Source organism: Symphodus melops (genome assembly GCF_947650265.1).
Source record: "Symphodus melops genome assembly, chromosome: 9".
NCBI classification, from domain to species: domain Eukaryota; kingdom Metazoa; phylum Chordata; class Actinopteri; order Labriformes; family Labridae; genus Symphodus; species Symphodus melops.
This window is the reverse complement of record NC_136699.1, coordinates 11,922,683-11,945,972: the sequence shown is the minus strand read 5'-3', so window position 1 is coordinate 11,945,972 and position 23,290 is coordinate 11,922,683. Positions and strand designations below refer to the sequence as shown.

The 23,290-nt window shown below is 44.9% G+C and overlaps 1 protein-coding gene across 1 annotated transcript; it reads left to right on the top strand.

Annotated features, from left to right (window-relative positions):
* Positions 1-14,282: 14,282 nt before the first annotated feature.
* On the top strand, positions 14,283-23,028 carry fgf18a (fibroblast growth factor 18a). The gene is made up of 5 exons (XM_079352895.1): positions 14,283-15,850; positions 19,235-19,274; positions 19,435-19,615; positions 21,221-21,327; positions 21,478-23,028. The coding sequence occupies exons 1-5, from the start codon at positions 15,819-15,821 to the stop codon at positions 21,748-21,750; spliced, it is 633 nt and encodes a 210-aa protein (XP_079209021.1). The 5' UTR covers positions 14,283-15,818; the 3' UTR covers positions 21,751-23,028.
* Positions 23,029-23,290: the final 262 nt, after the last annotated feature.

Below are 23,290 nucleotides of genomic sequence, written 5' to 3'. Positions count from 1 at the left end.
AAGCGCACGCACACTATGATGAGTACACTGTTGGAGCAGAAGACCTGACTAAGCTGAATTTCCCCCTGCTCCCCTTTCTTATTTTCCATCTGCCTCAGCGCAGGAGAACCTGTGCGGGGAAAACTAATGCCCACCATACACATGCCAGGCTTCACTTTCTCTATTTTAACTGTGACACTCTGTTAGACACACACACACACACACACTCACACACTCACACACACACATAATCCGCTCTCTCAATCTCTACAGTTTTCCTTCATCCTCTAATAACTGATTACTTTTCTCCCCCTTTTCTGTCTTCACTTGCTTTACTTATGTCCTCGACTTAATTCTTATCGCCTGTACCTTATCTCCATCTCTCCTCTTCCCTCCTCATCCCCTCCCATCCTTTGGTCCTTTCTGTGGTGCTGTGTGGTTGACCAACAGCCAGGGAGAGACAAGTGCAGGAGTGCCGGCCAAACTTCCCTGCCTCTCTGCCCAAATTACATGGGACAGTCCCAATTACCCTGTGGCCAACCAAAGCATTTCCTGGGTTAGCACTGGTGACGCGTGCCCCCCCTTTGCTGTGGTTATAGGGGGTGTCATTAGACGCTTGTTTTACTGCAACCCCAAGAACGTGCCCGCCGCCCGCATCCACGCCACGGGAAACACAACTGCAACGTTCCAATAACTCTGCTGAGCCTGATGGATAGGAGTAGTGCTGGAGCTTGTTTTAAATTCTTGCTGGCCTTTAGGGAGATGCAAAGAGAACATTTCAGGGAAAATAAGAAATTCTGGAAAAGCTACTGTGAGTTCTGGGAAAGTCACAGCAGCATAAACATGAGGTGTAATGTTTTGAGGGGTGCAAAACTCTCATATTAAATTAGGAGATCTCTTTGGACAGAATATCCGGATGCTGTACAAGTGTAAAGCAGGAGTGAATAAATGAATCTTCAGAAGTTTTTGGTTTTGACAGCAATGCTGGAGGAACATTTGAGAAACCAGGATGTGATGAAGCATTTAGCTAAAATACTTGTGATGTGACGTTATACAAGGACCATTTTTTTTAAAAAAAGAGGAAAAAGAGAACAGTATGCATATTCAAAGTTTCAGTGGTTTCATACATGTAGTATGACTTTGAAGTGCATGTAACTGGTGGAAATAATAGACTATAGACTCAACATCATCTCTTACTTTACACGTCTTATACTACTACTACTGCTACTTTTACTACTACTACTCCAAGTTTGCTTCTTAAAGGTGCACTTTAGAGCCAAATATGGCAGATTTACAGATATTTGTAATATTACACCTGTAAGATGTCTGGTCTGCATAATCACATTAGTCACTTTTGTTTTTGCAGGACTTTTATTTGATCCCTTTAAGAGTTTGTCCTTCTTTCACTGCTCCATGGGTACGGTGGCCCTGAGGGTCCACTGCAAAATTAAAGAAAGTAATGCAAACACATTTCACAAAGCGAACAATTATTTAATAAAGCACAATAAGCATTTCACAAAACATCAATAAATTTAAAGAAAAAACAACATCCAAATATTTCATAAGTTACAAAAACATTTAAAGCATTTTTTTGAAAATCATTAAAACCCCCAAACATTTTGTGAAACACAGAAATAGTTTCCAAAACGTTTCCTGAAACATAAACAAATTTGTGAAAGATGTAATCCGTTAATTAAAAACATAAACATTCCATGTAATGTTTTTGCAAAAGATCAGACAGAAAAAAATAAAAGAAATTACCTTTTTATTTAATAGAATGAAAAAAGGAGACTGAGAGTTAAGGAAGGGTAGAAAAAAAGGTGGATCTGGTTAAAGGAAAGTAGGCAAAAGGAGAAGGGGAAAGAGTAAGCGACTGACGCACAGAGCGGGAAGAACGTTGAAGGGGGTGTTTGGCATCAGCGAAGTGACGTAATGGATGAGAGGAGAGAAGGATTAAACGAGTGACAGAGATGAAGGGATGCTCTTTGGTGTCATCCGTCTTCACTCTCACGCCGTCCATCATTCATCGTGAGCCTCATGGAGCTACAGAGAGCGCAGCAGCTGTGCATGCCAGCTGCGCGCAAGTGTACATGTGTGTAATCAATTTGTTTGTAATCATTTCAAAGTGTGTTTATGCATGAGTGTATTGTATGTATTAATATTTCTTCTGTCAATCTGTCAATATTAATGTGCTCCATGTGTCTGTGTACAAAGTGCGTGTTTTATGTACATATGCACTGTGTGTACTGTGCGTCTACGTTGCCCATCTGGTGCTGCTATGCTGTGCTGCTCATCCAGCTCTCTAATAGCTCCAATAAGCCTGTGGTTTGCTGCCTCATACACACATACACACACACACACACACACACACACTCATATGTACACACTGGCGCATAAATGCACACACATACTTACACAGTTAACACAAACCTTTACACACACACGCTCTTCTCGCTGTTATTCTTCTTCCTCGAGAAAGCGGCATAAAAACGATCTTTTATTTACTTTGCGAAGGGGCTGTGGCCGCACGGCCTGACAGAACTGGAATAAGGGAGAGAGAGAAGGAGTCAAACAGTGGAACATGGAAGGAAGTAGAAAGGCAAACAACAGAGAAAGACAGTGAGGAACAGGAGATGGAGGAGAGGCATGGCCATCAGGAGCAACAGGTTGACAGAGAGGGGGGGAGACACTGCTAGACGATGAGGAGTAGCAAGCTGTGGTTTGGTCTAGTGCAGTGTCTGGTTGTGTTTCAGTATGGCTGTGGCTTGTGTGGGAAACAAACCCAGGCATGAAAGTGTCTGACTTCTCTCCGAGCACTTGAAAACACACGTTACAAGTGTTAAATAAACTCATCTTCAAAGTGATTTTCATCCACATTGAGGTCTGATGAGACCTATTAAGGCCCACAGCATGCTTTTTTAAATATTTAGAACTTTATTTGTGTTTGTACAGCTCTACTGGAGGCAGCACTCTGCCTTGACCAGCCTTCTCTTGGCCATCCTTCGTGGCTACGTTCAGTAGCAGAGTGTATTCCCAGCCAGCAGGGCTACTCTGCTACTGAACGGTTCCAACAAACTCAGAACTTATTTGCATTCAGGGGGGAAAATATGCCCTTTCAAATATGCCTTACAAGTCATTTCTTGCCAGAGAAATTTTTCTACACATGTAAACAGGACAAATTGTCAACTTAACTTTGACGTGATTCTCCTGGATGTGGTGGATTACGCTCAGATTCAAAGCCAGGTTGTTCCAGTTTATCCAACAAAACAGGTCTCTCTTCAACTAAATGTTTATTTGAATCCCCTTGGGAAAAGCCAGGTGTTGCCAGTGTACACAGTTGGCCTAATGTGGTTTTTAGGGAGTTTACCTCAGAGTGCAGACTACAGGTGCTTGTAGGAGAGTGCTGCAGCACTCTGAAGATAAGATGCTTCGATGGGAGGAGGGCATTATGTCCCAAGACTCCCAAGTAATATTGTAAGAGTTAGGACAAGGATACAGACGGCTATTGACTTACTAATGACAGATGCACAGACCTACACACTCTTTGATGGCCAAGTTACCTGCTCTTCTTGTGTCCTCTCTCCCACTCTTTCTATCCCTCACCCTTCCTCTCTGACTCTCCGTCGTCTTCTGTTAATCTGTTCCAGAGCATTGTGATCACATGGAAAAGAACATAACAAGTGCACATATTTTCCCTTTAGCCAAGATTGAAACAAAAAACACACACTGGTAGGGTGTGTGTGTGTGTGTGTGTGTGTGTGTGTGTGTGTGTGTGTGTGTGTGGGGGGGGGGGGGGGGGGGGGGTGTATGATGAGGAGAAAAAAAAAGCGAAATAAACTGTTTATTCAAAGGCAGCGCTGAACTCTTTTGTTGTGGTGGGGACCTGTCTTTTATTAGCAGCCTGAAAAGCCTTCAAAGGCTGGAAAGATGGAGGACATGCCAACAGACGAGTGTATACAAGGCAGAGGAGATGGGGGGTGTTAGGGTGGGTGAGAAAGGCAGGGGGGGACGCTGAAGGAGACAGAGCAGAAAGGTTTGGAAAGAAGCAAACACATTAGGACAGAGGACGTGAATGGGTAGAAAGATGATGGTAGAGAAGTTGATGGAGGGCTAAGAACTTGATATGGTGCCACTGGCAGTGAGTTCACAGTGAGCAAAGGCCAGTGCATTTGGAAAAGGGGGTTGCTGGGATACTTCCAGATGGACCATAATATGGGGATACTGTTCAGAACTGTTCTCATATGTTTGCAGCTTTTTTTGTTACACTGGCAGGAATTTCACATAGTCTCGTAACTGATTTTGTCATTGAGTGTGTATGTGTGTCTGTTGGGGAGGTTAAGAGGAGAGCAATGTTTCATATCAGATCTTAGTGAAAAAAAAGTTCTGGCAAAGATGATGTGTTTGTGTGTATGCATATCTGCAGCGTAAATCTTTGCAAAAATGATCAGTGTGTGTTTCTCAGCGTGCTGTGTGGTAGGTGTTCATTTGCTTAGGATTACACGTTTGAGGAAGATGGATGTATTTGGGGATAGCTTTGAGAGACAAAGGAGACATTCCCACATTGCATAACTCCGTCTCTCTTATCTCTGCCCTCAAAGCAAACTGTCAACGCTACGTTCCCATCTGTCTCTCTCTCATCTTTCTCTCTCTTTTTCCCTCTCTCTGCCTCTCATTCTGGATAAGTCGTAAGGGGCAAAATCTTTTTGCTTTCCTTCCCTCCTATGCTGCTTTCCATCTCATCTCCTGAGTACCCAAGCTGTTTGTCTACTTTGGAAAAGTGCTGTTAAAGTGATGTGATCCAACCTGCGTGTGTGTGTGTGTGTGTGTGTGTGTGTGTGTGTGTGTGTGTGTACGCTAAAAATATGCTGATGTTATTAAGAGTATGTGTATGTGTGAGCGTAATGTGTGCAATCTATTTTAGTGTCTGTGTGTTGTGTGTACTTGTGCACAGTGACTGCTCTTGAAGCTAAATCAAAGTGCTCTGCTTTCAATAAGAGTCACAATCAGCGAAGTGGCAGCAAGCAATGACATCACTGCAGCTGGGTCCCCAGCTGGAGCACAGAAAGGACTTTGGCAAGTGCATGCATATGTGTGACTTAGTGTGTGCCGACGAATGTGTGTAACCGAGTAAAAAAAACAGTGTATGCAAAGTTTATTTGTAATCTCATATTTCATGCAATTCGTAAACTCCACAGTGGAGCAAAATACAAGCAGGTCCATGCCAATGTAAAACCCAGCGCTCATGAATATGTGTTTGTGCGTGTGTGTATGGTGGCTGAGAGTGCAACTGAGATTTCCAACCTCAGTCGTCCCATCAGTCTCTCTGCACATTCTGTGCCTTGTTTCTATTGGAGCAGACAGTGCTGCGGTGAGAGAAACAACAAGAATTTCATCTGTCATTGATTAAGCCCATTAACGGTGGTGTCTGATGTCTTTTACACTCATTCCACACACACCGACATGCAGCTGAACTCACAAGTACACAAAGTTACACAAACACACACACACACACACACACACACATCCTGACTCCCAAAACATTGCACTGCTACCAAGACTACCATAGAGTAACGGCCACAGCGTGGAATATCATCAAGATCCACTCCGTGTGTGTGTGTGTGGGGGGGTGCATGCATGTGTGTGTGTGTGTGTGTGTGCGTGCGTGTGTGCGTGTGCGTGTTTGTGTTGGGTGTGAATGGATTTTCACACACTAAGTCATGCAAGCCGGAAAATACTGATCATAAACTTTCAACCAGAATTTGCAACCAACAACCCCACAGAGAGCCAAAACACACACACACACACACACACACACACACACACACACACACACACAAACCATTCTACAGGACGCTCAAGCTACTGAAAGAGTCTGAACACATGCTTCTACATTCAAACAAACTGAAGTAAACAAAATCATGCCCTCAAACACTAACATTTGACACTAAAGAGGTTGGCATTCTGCTCAACTAGAAACTCACTCAACAAATGTCTGATGTTGTCACTCTGGTATTTACCACTCCATCTCTGTCTTTACAAGCTCACCTCAATACTTTGACTGTGCACCTAATTTGATATGAGCCGCATGCTGAAAGCAGAGCTCACATAACGTGACAGTTATTGGTTGAAACAGATCGAGCTCCAATGCCATAATTTATGATATATAACTATTTTTCACTGACCCAGAAAACACATGCAAAACAAAACGTTCCAAATCCAATCGGCACAATTGAAATGCTGAAAAGCTGTAGAAGCGCTCAGTTGTTTATTTTTAATCTGAGTGAGAAACAGACAGCCTCACTAAAATAACTCATGCTGAATGTATCTTTTGTCATCAGTTCGCAGTGCAGCTCGCTGTACTCCTAGATTACTCTTCCTCATGATGTGAATCTGAAGACAGTGGAGTGAAAGTGATTACTTTTCAAACTAGAGCTTTGGACTGCCAGAGGTTGAAGGCTTGTCAGATGGCCTGTTCCTGGCCTCTTTTCTGTCCCAGTATTCTGATTGTGTTCTGTGGCTATAAAACCACTGTATGTCAGCTGAAAGGCCCTGTGTTCTCCAACCTTGTTTGAATTGTTTCTGCGTGTGACTGAACAAATCAACAGCAGTCACTGATTGTATTGTTCTACAATGTAAAGACGTTTCTGCTGCGTTGACCAAAAGATAAAACGTTTGACAGAGCAGCCATAGTGGATCTTCTTTAAGTCCCTTTAAAACCCTCTTCTTCCGCCGCTGCAGGGCGTCGCAGCGACTTCGGGTGCCTTTGTCCTCCTAAGTGCAGAAAGAGGGCTTAGGTTCTTGGATGTGGGAAGTACATCGTCAGTGGCCCTGATGATAAAGTCCTCATCATCAGACCAGACAAGAAAAACAGTTATTTGATGTTCTGATGAAAAAGGAAAAAAACCTCTTCCAGGTGTTTCTGCTATACAGTAAGATAGCCCCTCCCCAGGTCAGCCAAGCTTCATTTAAGCTATGGTGCAGAAGAGAATAATTTAACCAAATGGTTGTCCATCATCTGTTATTAATATGTATGTATTATTTTATTTTTATTATGCAAGCAAAGGTAGTATGTCTTACAGGAAATATTTTAAAACACTTTCATGAACAGATACTGATGAAGGATCAATTAAAAAAACAAACAATTCCTTTGTGTTTCATGGCAGTTAAATCCAAGTAATACTTGAAATATGATATGTATCGTTTATAAGGGACAATGATCCCATGAACAGAATAAAATAGAATAGAACACAGAAGCCTTAAACGGTGCTGAACATAAAGCTCACAGCAGAGCAGGAGAGGAGAGTGAAACCACAGCAGAGACCTTGGGGAGCAGAGCGGTGATGAGGGACAGCTAACAGAGACACCCAGCAACTCACATGGGTTTGCACAGCAACCCACACACAACAGGGCATATGGACCATTAAAACACAGACATGATCATGCACATAAATACACATGCCAAGAAAGGGTAATGCAAAAACACAAACACACACACCAAGTCATGCTCATTAGTGCATGCTATGTATAACACACCTGTAGTGCACATGCAAAGACATCTCCGTTTCTGTGCACACTCAATTCATAAACTCATTCCAGCTATCATAGATCCTTATGTGCATGTTTCCTCTCATCTTTTTCACCATGTGCCCATTTCAATTTCCTAAATTAAATTACAGAAATCATCACTATTTTCAACCATTTTTGTCCAAATCTTGGTTCAACACAACAGCTCCAGAATACTGTCATGTGCAATAAATTTGCTATAGTCAAAGGAATGCTTCGTTTTCCTTTGACTGTCACTTTCTATACATCACTGTCATTCAGCTCATCTGTCGGGGGTCTGGAAAAAGGGGTCGAGATGACTGAGCTGAGGTGTCATCAGATTCCTGTCTGAATCTTTCTTTGGGGTTTTTTTTTTTTTTGCTCATAACAAGCACACTTATAAAGCATCACATTTCTTATCTGAGTCCGAATGGCACAGGCCAAAGGCAGGTGGGTTAGAGTAAGCGGTTGAGAGACTGACAGAAGCCAACAGAGAGAGAGTGCAAGTTAAGGGGAAGGAGCATGAGAGAAAAAAATGAGAAGAAAAGGGAGAATAATGAAAAATAGGCAAAGTGGGAGAGAAAAGAAGAGGGAGAAAGCCTCCGGAGTGCTTTTTTTTTTTTTCGCTCCGACGGGACAAAAGGTTACTGCATGACGGGGGTAGGTGTCAGGTGATGTGTGACAAGTCCAAATTAAAGATGACATAATGGTGGGGGCCAGGAAGGGGTCCAAACTGGGGGCTGACTAAGATCGAGGGTGGGGGCAGACCGTGGCAACCAAGTCGATCTCGGCCATGCTGGGCTGTGCTAGGCTGGGGCTGGGCAGCAGGGGGCTACCCTGAAGGCTCCTCCATATGGTACGCGTTAACCAAGAGATTGCTAATGAAATGCAGGCTGACGTCAGGCAGACACCCACCCATTGTTTTGCTGCTTAATTTGTTATAATATTTGTCTTACAAATGAGGATTTTGCCAGAACAGAGGAAGAATGAGAGGCTACAGCTGCGGATGAACCACCTTTGGCAATATGTATTACAATAACAACAATGTTAAGGCAGAATGAATTCAAACATTTCCAATAAAGTTAGAGAAAGCTAGGGGACTTAGCATAAGTGCTAACCCAAGATGGGCCGAAGCCTCAGCCATCTAAATGGGAGGCTTAGTGACCGGAGGACCAGCATGGGTGGGTGTGCTTGAGAGAGAGGGGATACAGTATGTGTTAATTGCATGTGGAAATTAAACATCCATAAACATTTCTGTATTACACAACAAATAGGAATAAATCATTCAGACTGCTTCTGCATCTGTCTGCTTTTTCATCCTCATTTACATTCTTTCAGTGTTTCTTTTCATGATCCTTTTTTCTCTCTGTGTTTCACTTCCTATACTTCGAGCCCATTCACCCAGTTTCCAGCAAACAGAGAAGTCTTCCTAAAATAGGCTCAGTGGAGCAAGTTTAAGAATGCTTTTGTTATTCCAAAAAGAGTTGTGCAGTAATTGACCACCACCTGGGCATTTGGCAGAAGTCACAGCGAGCAGGAGAGAAGGGGATGCAGAGGGCGAGGAAGGAGCTGTGGGTGGAAAGAATGAAAGAAAAGACAAAACAGAGATGAACAAATGGAGACTGAGGAAGTTCAAGAAAGGAGGAGAGATTAATAAAGGAAAGGGAGTGAGTGATGGAAAGTCTGTGTGCTATGCCCCACTCTTTTTTTTTCTTTTCGTTCTGTTACTTACTATCCAACTCTGACCTGTCAATTTGAAGGTGCTTTATTGGCATGAGTAATGATGGTAGGTGTTGCCAGGGTAATTACAGAGCACATTAAAGGGTTTCATAAACATTACAGTTCCTTCTCTGCCCGGTGGCAAGGCTAAAGGGCCAGGCAGAGAGGGAAAAAAACAGACTGACAGAAAAGAGAAAGGAAAGCAGAAGCAGCAGATAGAGCAGTGGAGAAGAGGGTGAAGGAGTAAAGGGCACTTACTAAAGTGGAGGGGGAGGAAGTGGGAGAAGAGAGAAAAGAGATGAACTGAAAAAGATGAGAGGAGTGAAGGTTACCATGATCATGGATTCCATCAGTGAACGGCTGAACATGAAACGGGAGGAGGAGAAAAAAAAAAAAAAAGCATGCTGGATCTACGTCCAACACAAGCCACAGCTGCAATTCACATCACTGTGCATGGACAGCACAGGAGAAAACTCTCTTTCTAACCCTTACAAACACTCACACATGCACACTGAAGCCACGAAACACTCAATCCTTGCACTTGTAACACATTCACACTACAGCCACAAACCCTGAACACTCAGCTGTGTACAGTCTGTCACTGAGGGTCATGACACTCTCACTCAACCAAACACACACAACCACAGGGACCATAATTAAACAAACATCTACCCAGTCACTGAACGTTGCATATTTATGTAAAACCTCATTGGTCAGAAGCAATTACACTCCTTTTCTTCTCTACATCTTCTTCACATCACACATAAAACCAGCCAGTGTCAGACAAAAGTGCCAGTGGCACTACTGCTGCACTTCTAGCATCTTGTCTTCAGCTCTGTAAGCAAATGTCTAATTAAATGTTCAGATAGTTCCTGTTGTTGTTGGATTTCTGTCCTTGGTTTAACTCTCTTGGGACAGTCAGAAGTTCTTAAACAGTTGTTGGCCACTGCACAAAGTTCTGTCACGAGTACCCGATTATGCTGAAATATGATCCAGGTGCATCGAGATGCCGCTTTCCAAGTTTGATGTCTTTATGTTTTTTACAAACCATTTTATCAGAGCAAAGTGTCCAAACTTCAACAAGCAGCTGCCAGATGGCACGTGAGGTGAAGGTCGGACAGTTTAGCTGCTGGATTGCATATGTTATTGGTACAGTATTATGCATGTGATTCATGTATAGAAGTCCAGTTATTGTAAAAATTCACTCCTGAAGCCATTGAATAACTTCTTAAAATCATACAATGTATCCTACTACAGAAAGGCAGGCGTAGCCCCTAGAACATAATTACCTGGACACAGTTCACTCTGCAAAACCTGGCTTTGGCCTGACAAAGACAAGCTATGTTGCATGAATAATTACCCTGACACAAGTCCAAAACAGCATCAAACCTTCCAACTTAAAAGTGTCAAAGTGAAGTTATTCCCGTGCTTCAGCTGGGCTATGTATAGAGACAACAGCTGCAACGGATTGTGCTACAGAGCAGAATAAACCTTCATATTCGCTGAATTAATCTTGCTAAGCGAGAGAAGGGAGCAGGCTGTGCACCACCAACATCGCTGCTAATAAAAACAATATTTTGCTTTTCTCTTCATCTCAACAGCGGCACACCATTGCACAAATGGCCCTGCGCTAATTAAATCCGGAGTTCTTAGTTGCAGCTGTTGATTTTCTCATCTCGCAGACGCCGACAAGTGGCGAACAGGTTCTCATTTCAAAGCCCAGCACACTGTACACATTCCTTGACTTTGCATGGGCCCCCTGTCATCAAAGGGCCTTTATTAAGTGTCTCATACATTTACACATTGGGGAACAGTTTAAACTTGGCCCAAGATTAACGGAGTAGGGATATCTATCCCAGAAACCAATGTTAGGCTGACATCTCAACATCTGATGTGAAGTTTAAGGTCTGTGTCTGCAGGTATTAATCAAAGCCACAAGTCTCTTTCTTACTCCAGAGAGCCACTCTCTTCTCCAAACATATATAGCCCACACTGCTCATACACAAAGCCAATTGGACACAATCCAATGCACTTGACACATCTAAGAACTCAAAATCTGCTTTGTGTCACCAGAATGATGGATTGCATTTATACCCTTCAAAGTTTTCACTGTTTCTAACACTTTAGAGTACACAGCATGGGGAGAATATTGTCTTTCTGCCAATTTTTCTTTGACAATCCGAGTAATATCTAAACTGGACTCTTCACGCACGCACGCACGCACGCACGCACGCACACACACACACACACACACACACTTGGCTTCCATAATGAATCAACAACTAGCCTGTGGCTCAGTGTGCTCAGAGCTCTGTGTAAGGGTTTCACTCCAGTCAGCCATAACATAGAGTCCAGCACACCATGCTTCTCCTCCACGGTGACCTTGGGGTCAGGCCAGAATGCCCTCTTATAATGAGAGTGCTGTTTGGGGATTTGTTGGACTGTGATAGAAAAAGGGCGAACACACGCAATGCACCCTGGGTCTTTGTCTGGGTGCTGACGGTATTGACGAGCGCTGATCGATGTTAATTGCTAGACAGAATGGCCATATTGACCAGGCTCCCTGGATGAGGAAACCTGCAGGCCCAGTCAAAGAGAGAGAGAGAGAGATACACAGATATACAAGAGAGAAAGCTGCTTGGCCCGGACCTACAGCAGCTACAGGGCCCCAGATACACACACAACAACACACACAGGTCTTATTCACTTTAATGAGTCTAGAGAGGAGCACAAAGGCAAAACGTCCATCAATGCCAAGTCTTTTCAACACAACAGAGTGTATATGCAAAACATTTCCTGGAGTGTGTCTTGTTGTATGCTTTAGTGTCCCATGAGTACATGTGCATTTATGAATTATGTGTGTGCTAAAGTTAGTCTGATTACAATGATTGTTGATGGAAAGGGAACATTTGTGTGCTTGTGTGTGTGTGTGTGTGTGTGTGTGTGTGTGTGTGTGTGTGTGTTTGTCTTAGTCTTAGCTAAGGATCAATAGGCAGGAGCTGCAGAGGCAAAGACATGGGCAATCAATATGCTGGCTGCAAACAGAGGGAGGGACAGAGTGGGCAGATAAAGAACAGCCGGGGAGATTAAAGAGACAGATAGGGAGGACAGAAAATGAATGGAAAGAGTGATGTGACAGAAGGAGAGCGGTAGCAATAGAAAGAAAAAGCCTTGTTGAAATTTAAGGTCATTTCTGAACAAGGTTGTTATATCCAAATTAAGGTAAGTTTTTTAATGTCAATCATCTACAGAAGAAGCAAACCGTAAGTCACTGTTGTCACTTACTGTAAGTACAGCCTAACATAAGGTTTAAATAAACAATAATAACTGTTCATAACTCCAGATGTGAAAAGGCTAAATTTGATGTGGAACTTTTTTTTGTCTTTCTTGTGTCCCAGAGAAGATTTCTAATCCTTACAGATTATCAATGGTAATATTATCTGAGCATCAGGATCCTTTTTAAAATTCTGCTGCTACTGTTAAAATCCAGTTTTTGTATTCTGTGTGAAGCAAACTGGGCTCCTCTGCCTGTTTTTACTTACTCCGCCATTGCACCAAGATGTGTAACAGTCCTGTATCCTTCCATCTGGGCTTTAAAGTACCAGACGGCCCCATTCCTCAACACTAGAATGTGGTTCAAATCCCTCTCCACAACATTTACACTTGTGTCCCTCGCAGCAGTGCGGTGAGCACAATAAAGCGCCCAGACACAGGTGCAGAGACAGAGAGAGCCAGTGGTAGGAAAGAAGGCCAGAGGCTTGTCTATGGAGCATGACTGGAAAGGCATTCAACCACAGTACCTCTACCAAGCCGAGTTTAAGCGTCTGTCCAGTGTGTGTGTGTGTGTGTGTGTGTGTGTGTGTGTGTGTGTGTGTGTGTGTGTGTGTGTGCGTGTGCCTGTGTGTGAGGGAGAGAGAGAGACATTTGAAAAGTACAATGTTGAGAAGAATAAGCCCAACACTGGGGCCAAGATAACTGTCCCTGATGTTTAAAGGCCAGCCTCCTCCCAACTCCATTACACACACGTGCACATTTACACTCGTGTGCGTGTGTGAGCGCGTGAGTGTATGTGAGAGAGAGAAGGTATGGCAGGAGTGTTGCGTTGGCTTGGCTGACCGTCTGCGGTTGTGCGGCGGTTAGAGGGAGTTTTGGGAGCGCAGAGCGGGCGTTGCTGCCGAAATCCCTGAGAAATGTTCGTTTTGGATCCATATCCGTGCTTACATACCGCCCTCCTGACTGTCTCTCATTCTGTTTCATTTTTCCCACTTAAGGTTTAACTTAAAAGTTATGAAATGGGGAGTCAAAATACATCACTTGAAAGCGCAGCGGCTCTGAGGGGTGTTTTGTGTTTGTGTGCGCGCGCGCGTGTGTGTGTGTGTGTGTGTGAGAGAGAGAGACAGAGAGAGAGAGAGAGAGAGAGAGTGAGTGTCTCCGAGGCCATCGAGAGTGCAGGGGTGAGGTTATCTTCTGTGGAGATAGTGAAAAACAAGAAGCCTGGCTTTGAGACAGATGTTCACTTGACTGAGACAGGTGTCTTTGTCCTATCTGGTTAAGAGAAAGTTATGCCACTTTCTCTCACAAATTTATTGAAGTCCAGTTATTTTTTAACGAATGAATTCCTCCTGATGGCACCATTCAAATTGTTTCCAATGTTTTTACTGGTGTTAGGAAATCCCATAAACAAATATCGCTTGAAATAAAGTGAGTCCAAAATAGAATTACCAGATTGGGAAAATAAAAAAAAGTTATTCTGCATTGTGCACAAGTGAAAATGTATCACCTCATCAACGGATGTTGTTTTTATGCAGCGGAGAAGAGTTGTTAAAATGGATATTTTTTGCAGGGCAAGTTGGGTCGGAATCGCATAACGACTGACTAATCCCATTTTGATCCAATAAGTGTGCGTGTGTGAGGCAGAGAAAGGAGAGGGAGCGGGAGAGGGGTTGGAGGGAGGAGAGGAGAGGAGAGGAGAGGAGGGAGGGAGGGAGGATTGATCCGCGTCTGTTAAAATCTTGTTCTGGTTTTTCTTGGAGTGAGGTCTGTGCCTGCCGACGCGCCTCTCTTGTGCTGCCCCCCTCAAGAAGAGCTTTTTATGGAAGGAGACCTTGGACATTTTTAACGGAGAAGCATCAGCATTTTACCATTGAAGTGGATAAATCGCACCTAGCTGCTTTCTCTTTCAGCTGTTTTTTCTCATCTGGTGTGTGACTTAAACAGGAAAGCAAACATCAGTGGAAGAGCGACGGTGCATGTTCTGGACATAGAGTAAATTTGTGCAAACACGTCTCCAGTGCGCCCGGTTTAACTTTTATTTCTTTACAAACTGGCGAGCACGACTCTTCTGCTTTCACACCGCGTAGTTGATTTTTTCTCGGAGAGCGGAGACTCGTGTTTTTCCCCTTTCAGAGAGACTGCTTAAACTTTCTACGTTTAAAAAAATAAATAAAAAGATCGGATTGCATTTTCCCCCTTCAAACATTTTGGAGGTGATGTCATCGTGCTGTGTTTCGGCTGGTATTGTGTCGACAGGGCGCAAGGAGTACTGCTGCAACCACGCAGTAAACAGCGGCTGAGGCGAGCAGGGAAGTCCGGAAAATCAGGTGCAAAGTGCGGCTGTTATTTCCTCGCTGTGTCGCGGGTGGCTGAGTCCGCCACCCAGTCACAGCTGTTCCCATCCTCTCCAGCCACCCCTCCCTCTCTCGTTTTTCTCTCCCCTTTATGATCCCCACCTATTCTCATTCAGCGCTCTCCATACAACCCTCTGAGCTGGACCGCTCCGGGACCCTATCGCCAACTCTGTCGAACACTGTTGGTCGGTGTCACCTGAGCCACAGACCCGTTAAGCCAGCGTTGGGGCGCAGTCATGAGCGTGGCTGCCCTGCATTACCCTGCGCCCGCAGAGCGCCCGTCTCCAGATCACTGTTTGCTCCATCAGCCAGCTCAGGTAGCCCACCTCCACCAGCACCTGGCTCCGCTCTGCTGGAACTAAATCTGCCTCCTGCTCCTGCCTGTGCCCGAACATAAACTCCACCACTGTGTCTTACCATATCATTCATAGCAAATTCATGATGGAGAGCAGAAGCTTGCTGCTGTGCTGAAACATTACGCATTGGATTGCGCAGAAGATTACGCACGCGAGGCAGCTATCCACAGGGCCGAGCATCCCTCTGAGGGCCAGCAAGGTCAGCTGGAGTTGGCTATCAACTCCGCGTGCACGCGCTTTCACCTGTTCATCTTCTTGCTGTGGACTTTAAAGCCCTAGACTTCCTCCCCTTTGCTCCCCCGCCCACCCGCTTCTCCACACAGGTCTGGTCAGCTGTTAGAGGTTTCCCGACGGTCACAGTGGCACGGCTACCACGCCGTCACATCCCACTTTGCCTGCACCCGCACATTTACTTACGCCAGCGGAACCGGGGCATACCGTCGCCGATGCCAACAGGAGTGTCCACTGACTATTTGACTCTGCAAACCATCCACCGGAATAAAAACGCAGAGGGGAACTCTCCCGACTGTCGTACTGGCTCAGGAGAGCGAGGAGACTGTCTCTGGGCCAAGTTCTATAGTGGAGGGGGGGAGCGATGTGGTCCCTTCTTTCCACGCTGACCGTCTTGTAAGTCCCTTTTATCACTTTTTCTTGTAAACGTCTTGTTTATTAATCTCCTTGCTCAGTTGTGTAAACTACTGTGAGGCCTAGCTACAGTTGAAGATGATGGAGAGGAAGGCTGCAGTGTCTGACGATTACATCACTCCTCATCAGTCCCCATAGAAAACATGCCATGGAAGGCCCTGTTTTGATTGGCTGACAGTTCAGGGTCACTGGGTCAGAGTCAGGGCCCTGTTACTCATAAAACCTGCCATAAACATCTCCATCACCATCTGCACTTACTTCAGGGATGGCCTGGCTGGCTTCGAGAAGGCCATTTTCCCATTGCCAAGAAAATGCTTTCTTTTTCCCTTCCTATTGAAAATAATTCAGAAGTCATGTCAAATAAAACTGGCTTTATCTAGCTGCATAGGAAAATGATAAAGTGCCAAGAACAAATCTAGAGGAGGAGGATACAGACACAGGGTGCTCGGGTTTGTCCATTCAAGGTGTGTCTTGTTAAAAGCCAGGAGATTTATTTTTCTTTCTTTGTGTCGGCTGTACTTCTCCCAGATGGCAGTCATCTCCAGATACTTCTCATTCCTCACACAACCTGGACAGGGTGTATGCTGCTGCTGGTGTCTGCCCGACTCTCTCTCTCTCTCTCTCTCTCTCTCTCTCTCTCTCATCTCACCTAACTGCCCACATCTGTCTCCCTGTCTGGCCTATACCTTATTTCTTCCACAAATATTTGCTCAGTTTAAAAGTATGAATTGATAACTGATGAATGATGGCACCCCTGGCAGTATCAGAGGAGGAGCAGACTCACTATTTAGTCTGCTGGTTTAAGTTTAGTTATTTCAGAGCCAATCATCTCTGCTTTCATTTCTTTCTTGCCTGTCAGTGTTACCACAGTCATTTCACTTTCTCCACGCTGTTTTACAAACTTCTACGCACTGAAAGTCTTGTAAGACAGACCAACAACCTGTTACTGCTTCTCTGAAGGTCACAGTTCTACGCCAGAGGTCCTCATCTTCCTAAAGCCTTGCTCCACCATACGCCTCATTACTGCTGATACCACTTACATGCCCACTCGCCTAACCACTATTCTTCACCAAGGCCCAAGTGCTGAACATCTGAAACTGTTGCTCGGTGCCGAAGCCCACTGCTCCAATGTTGGCCTACCACGCTAACCACTGCTACACACAGCTGAAACCGCCGCTCCGTGCTGAGTCCCACAAGTCAGACCGCTCTCACTCCATGCTGCTGCCCAGTCCTCGCTGTGCAGGCCTGCTCGTCTAACCGCAGCCTCCATATGGTGGATCTGCTGGGACGCAGGTTTATGATGTCAGACCCTTGCTTATATTGGCGGCCCTCCAAGGCGCGCCAGGCTTTCCCTCTCTCTGTACCCCCTTCTGTCTCTACTCTCCAGGACTTTTACTCTGCAGCTCTCTTATTCTTTCGTTTTTCTCATCCCTCCCCCACACCCACCCCCACCCCTGACCGATGCCGTCTCCCTCTTTCCCCTCTCCTTCTATTTCTCTCTGTGGCTGGCATAATACGGAGTGTCTGTGGTTTTTGTGGGTATTGGGGAATCCAGTGCCGAGGCACTTTTCCTGCAGTGTCCTCGGCGGCTGTGCAGCTGTGATGTTTTAACAGCTGAGAGTCCTCACAATGCACAGGCGCTCAGGTTTTTTCGGCTGCGCAGGCAAAATGTGAGGGCCAACACACTGCTGTGTTGCCCATGGTGTCTGTATCTATTAGAACAACTCAGGGGCCTACACACCAGTGATGGGAAAAAGAGACAGTAGGGAAGATGGTATGCGTCTGTTAGTCAGGATGCAAAGACATGTGTTACGATGTGCATGAGTTGATCCCTCTCCTCTTTCAATCCTTTTATTTATCTTTGTGTCTACTTCTCACGCCAGACCACACTCTGTGGTCACACTACTGTCTCTCATGTTGCCACTTTTTTTCCTCGTGCTTTGAGATCTTTGAGCTGTTGACCTTCCCACATCTGTGCATCTGCTCGTTCACTCTGATTTTATCTCTTTTATTATCTGTCAGCCTCCTCTTTCTTCGTCTCCCCTCTATTAATTCTGACATCACCTTCATCTGTTCTGCCTTTTCCTTCTCCTTTTGTGCATCTCTAAGTTTGCCTCTCTCTCTCTCCTCCTTGCTATCTTTCCCTGTCTCAGCAGCATGTAATGTCTCTGCTTTGGCCCAGCTGTCAGCTGCCTGCGCCGCCTGTACACATACCCACACCCAGCTCACAAATGCACATCTGTGTGTATGTCCATGACAGTGCGGAGGAGTCACCCTGCTAACCCCAAACATAAAGGAAGCTGGGAGGCAGGGCATGATAGGAAAAAGGTAGAGTGGACAGCAAGATATGGTAGAGGAGAGTTTGGGAGGACAACACGTCAAGGAGCAGAGCAAAGAGAAGGAGAGAGGAGGCATGCGAAGAGATAGCAAAAGATGAGTTGCTGAAAAACAAAATTTGTAGAATGTCTTTTCAGCTCACACACTTGGTCCTGAACCTCATCAAGTCTTCAACCACTAATTCAGAGCAGTTCAAGGACTGCCAGGGGAGACTTTGCACAACACAGTCACTCCCCAACTAAAGCCGTAAATAAAATGTGATACATCCAAGGTCAAGGTCTACACTTCAATTAAGTAATGTGAAAGAGTGAGAAGAATTTAAATTGTAACGGTAAGCAGCTGTTCAAATCATAAATGTGTCAAACAGTCCAGATAGTCAGAACGTTAAAATAAATAAATAAACATGAAAGGTATAATTTCACATGAGTAATAATTCAACATGCTACATCACGACCATTACTCCACATCAATTGGTTCCTCCATAAGTCAAACTTCCTCACGTTTTGGTAGCTCGTGTTTTCACTCATTCATAGCTTATTCTCTAAATGTGACCACAGTCTGACACTCTCCAAGCCACATCAGGGCAGACTGTACACCTGTAGTCCAGCCCAGCTGTCTACATACACAGAGCAGCCAAATAAGCCTGCCTTTTCCCTCAGATGTCCCAACCAAAACATGTTCTAGTTGTCTCGGCATGTTTGCCATTTCGCCACGGTCCAATCGGGTCATTTGGAGGCCAGATTTTGGCGTGGTGAATGTCAGGACCAGGTCAGAAAGTGGGTTGGGACAGAAGGCTGGTAGCGTAACTATAAACATTTCTCTGGGTGTTTTCTGTCTCTCCAGATATCTGTCTGTCTGTTTGTCAGGTCCGTTCTCTCTCTCCCAGCAGTGTGAGTAATCGCACAATGCGAAAAAGAGATGTTGAACACAAAGAACGGCAGAGAAGAAAGAGATGGAAATGATGGTGTCACACATCACCCTTCCAACTTTCTGCATATTTCTAAACTAATCTGTTTCTACTTTTCCTAGATGTATCCAGATGTTGCTGGTGATGTGCAATCCATTACAGGTGAGTCCCTGCATGCATTACAAACAGCAAGTGTGCAGAATAAAATAATGTTTAAAAATACAAGTTGTTTACTAGTAGATTTTTTTTTTTTAAAACCTGTTCATGGCTTTCTGTATTAACCCGTGTGTGTGTGTGTGTGTGTTTCTGTGTGTGTTTGCAGCAGGTACTTGGTGTGGATGGAGTCAACTTCAGCGTGCATGTGGAGAACCAGACACAGGTGCGAGACACCATGAGTCGGCGACACCACCGGGTCTACCAGCTTTACAGCCGCACTAGTGGGAAACATGTCCAGGTGCTGGGACGCAGAATCAGCGCCCGAGGAGAGGATGGAGACAAATATGGTAAGACACACACACGTACAGCAGAAAATGCACTGCACAATCACACCTACAAGTACTAAGACTTGCAGGTTGACCAAGTGCATGCATGAATGAGTACAGACTGCAACTATGCAGGCACACTGACAAAAGCAAAAGCACACACACACACACACACACACACACACACACACACACACATCTATCTCCCCAGGCTTTGGCAGAGGGGCAGTGGAGCTTGTCTTGGGAGTACAAAGACCTCATCGACTGGCTGCTGACTAAATGATTCACAAGAGAGCAAAATGAAAAGAGCGAGGGAGAAGGTGCTCGTGAAAAAAAGTGTGAGAAGGCTGGCAGGTAGTGTCGGAGCGAGGGTTAGAAACTCATCTCCGTCATCGATTCCTTCATTGATTTCTCATCCTCCCTGTTGTCTCCTCTGGATTTAAAACAGCAGGCTACCTCTCCCTCCCTCCCTCCCTCCATGCTTTAACACTCTTTCTGTCCATCCCCCACTGCCTCTTCCTCTCCACCTTGCTCCATTTGAAATAATGGCTAACCCATTCTTAAACCATAAACAGAATCAATGGGCAGAAGAAGCCAAGCCATAAAGCTGGAGTTCAGATGACTTAGTGTTTCAGTGGTGCTTCATAATTCCATTCACAAACACGTTAAGTTGCTCAGATGCCACTTCAAGCCAACACTGGTACCAAAGAGGCAAAAGGTCTCTTTATTGAGAAATACTACTCCTGAACTACCAACTTTGGTCGATGAGGTAACAACAGGAGGAAACAGGATCCAGCAGAAAGAGAAGAAACAAAGCGCAGAAGAAGAAGGGGCGGGTGCATGAAGGTATAAACATGAAGTGAAAGAGCAGACGGGAGACGAGAGGATAGTCGGGGGTAGAGAGAGGAAGAGGGCAGGAGGGAGGGAGGTATTGATTTCGCTTGACCCCTTTGTTGACTAAGGTCATGTAGGAACCATTTTAAGGATTTATTTTTAAACAGGCACAAACGCTCTCTGAAGATGTATAGATAGATGGTGAAGCGGTTTTGCCTGGAAGGATATACACACATGTTCCTGTGCACATGTGCACACCTAAAACAACAGCATCGCAGACACTCAGTCGGAGTGTTCTCCCACTCTTCTGAGCCCACCGTGCTCTGTCTACTCCTGCCTGTTATCTTTTTTACGAGGCCCATTTGTTGTGAGCCGCCTCACATCCTTGTGTGTGACCGGCCTTATCTGACAGCCATCTGTCCAGCAGGAGACATTTACATTTTACTGGGATTTATACGGTTTAATAGCAACTATGAATCCTTTAACTGTGATAAGAGGTGAATACCTTATCTTGTTTAATGCTAAATCTGATTTAGAGCTATTGCTGGTAATCTGAACAACTGCTATTCATAACCAGGAGTGTTGTCTGTGTTAGCTCGCATGTTGTTTTCTATGGGATACAACATGAAGCATAGTTACCCCAAATTTTTTTTGATCTTTACTTTTCTACCTGTGATATAACCTAATAAACCCAGTCAACCAACAATACAACACCAAGTGTGACAATCTGTTTGTCTCTGAGCTGCCTGTGGCTCTAATGTCTGTCTGTCCTTCTGTCTGTCCCTTCACAAGCCCAGCTCGTAGTGGAGGCTGATACCTTCGGTAGCCAGGTGAGAATCCGGGGCAAAGAAACAAATTTCTACTTGTGCATGAACCGCCGTGGCAAGCTCGTGGGAAAGGTGAGACTTCTTCCTTTTAGTGACGTGTTTATAAAAAAAATATTTAACAGTTTCCTGACCAGCCTCTCTTTGTTATGTTTTTCTCCAAATGTGTGTGTGTGTGTGTGTGTGTGTGTGTGGGATACCTGCGGTGTTTCTCTGCTCTCTCAGAAGGCCAGCAATCGAAGTGCCGACTGTGTCTTTGTGGAAAAGGTTCTGGAAAACCACTACACAGCTCTGATGTCAGCACGCCACACAGGCTGGTATGTTGGTTTCACTAAAAGAGGCCGCCCTCGCCGCGGCCCAAACACCCTCCCCAACCAGCAGGACGTACACTTCATGAAACGCTTCCCGCCTGGGGAGCAGCCTGACCTCACCACACCCTTTCGCTTCACCACCATCAGCAAGCGGGTCAAGAGGGTACGCGCTACAGGGCCTCGCTAGTAGTTGCTAACGCTGGCACCCACTGTCCTGTCATTCAAAGCCTCAGCCTGAGTCTGCTTGTCATGTCATGCCTTTGTTGGGACTAACGTTGACAAGAAACTTGATGAATCATTCACGGGGTTTAGTTTCACATCTACTTAATTGCCACTACAGCCCCAAACTTATTGATCCTTTCATTCCGTTTTAATTCCCTTCCTGAACCGACTGGACTTTTCCTGGTCCATCACTGGAAACTCTGTGGATTTGGAGTGTTTTATGCCAGAAACACTGACAGGAAACATGAAGGGCAGCCAGAGGGCCCCCACGAAGGCCTTTACTCCACAACCACAAGAACGGCAAGGCCTTCCCGTCTCCTGTTCCTGGACCAACTGGATCATGTTAAGTGTGGGATTACAACTGGACTATGCAGAGAGGACACGGGTGGGAGAGACTGGACAAGACAGTGGATGCTTAGCTTGTGGACAAAGGGAAAACAGGAGGGAAAAGACAGATCAACAGTAGAGGGGACAAAGGGATAGAGCTATCTGCACAGATCAAACGGACCAATAATGGATTGTTGACATGTGACGCACTTATTTGTCTCACTGCTAAATCAGTGGGAACCTGTGAGACTGATAGATGAATGATAAAAGGATGAATGAGGGAACGGTCGAGTTTGGGACTTACTGAATAAATGTATGTAAGAAGAGGAAGAAGAAGGAGAGGGAATGTATGTTAGAGTGTGCGTTTGTGTGTGTGAGTGAGTGCACCAACAACTATGAGTGAAGCTGGGTCACGAGGGACTCTTGAAAGGGACCATCCAGTCCCTGCATGAACCCGTGACAACTCACCGCAGGGACCGAAGGTTAAAGAACTCGAATGTATAAAAAAAACAAGCTGCACCAAAAATAGCCATCCAATCACAGCAAACCAAACCAACAATGACCAAAGACAACTGGAGACCTTCTTCATGACTCCTGCCCTCGCCCAAGCCCCCCGGAGGACACTTCACCTTCAGCTTATAGGTGCAGAGGGTGACGAGCGCAGGGGCGAGCACGGCGGGGAGGGTGCCTTGTCGATTAGCATCGCTATAGAAACGACCCAGGGGATGATGCTCCTGTGCGATACCATGGATACAGAATGCTGCTACCAGGACATTCAGTGGAACAAACCAAAGACTCATGCATACACACAGGAGAAAAATATTAAAGGGAACAATTTATTGAAAGTTATATATATTATATATATAAAAGAAGACAGAAACCCTGAATAAGCAATCTTATTATGATGGTTACTATAATTATTATGATAAAATTATTTCATTTATTTATTTCAGCTCTGTGTGCAGCAGTCTTTCTTGACTCAGTAAATCTTACAGAAACATTTCCCGTGTCCTAGCCTCTTTAAACGTCGTCTTCATCTACTTTTTTTGTGTCAAACAATAAACACACAGACAGAAATTCATGTTGAATAACAATTTGGATAGAGTGATAGAGTTAAAGTGCCCAGTTATTTGACTGCGAACGATTTCTTGGCAACAAGTTTTTAATATTGTGCAAGT

What these genes read in the sequence shown, in the direction of transcription:
- fgf18a (XM_079352895.1), top strand. Translation starts at nt 15,819, where the DNA reads ATGTGGTCCCTTCTTTCCACGCTGACCGTCTT. An exon ending in CTTTCCACGCTGACCGTCTT is followed by an intron (nt 15,851 to 19,234) that starts GTAAGTCCCTTT and finishes TACTTTTCCTAG; the next exon opens with ATGTATCCAGATGTTGCTGG. An exon ending in TGATGTGCAATCCATTACAG is followed by an intron (nt 19,275 to 19,434) that starts GTGAGTCCCTGC and finishes GTGTGTTTGCAG; the next exon opens with CAGGTACTTGGTGTGGATGG.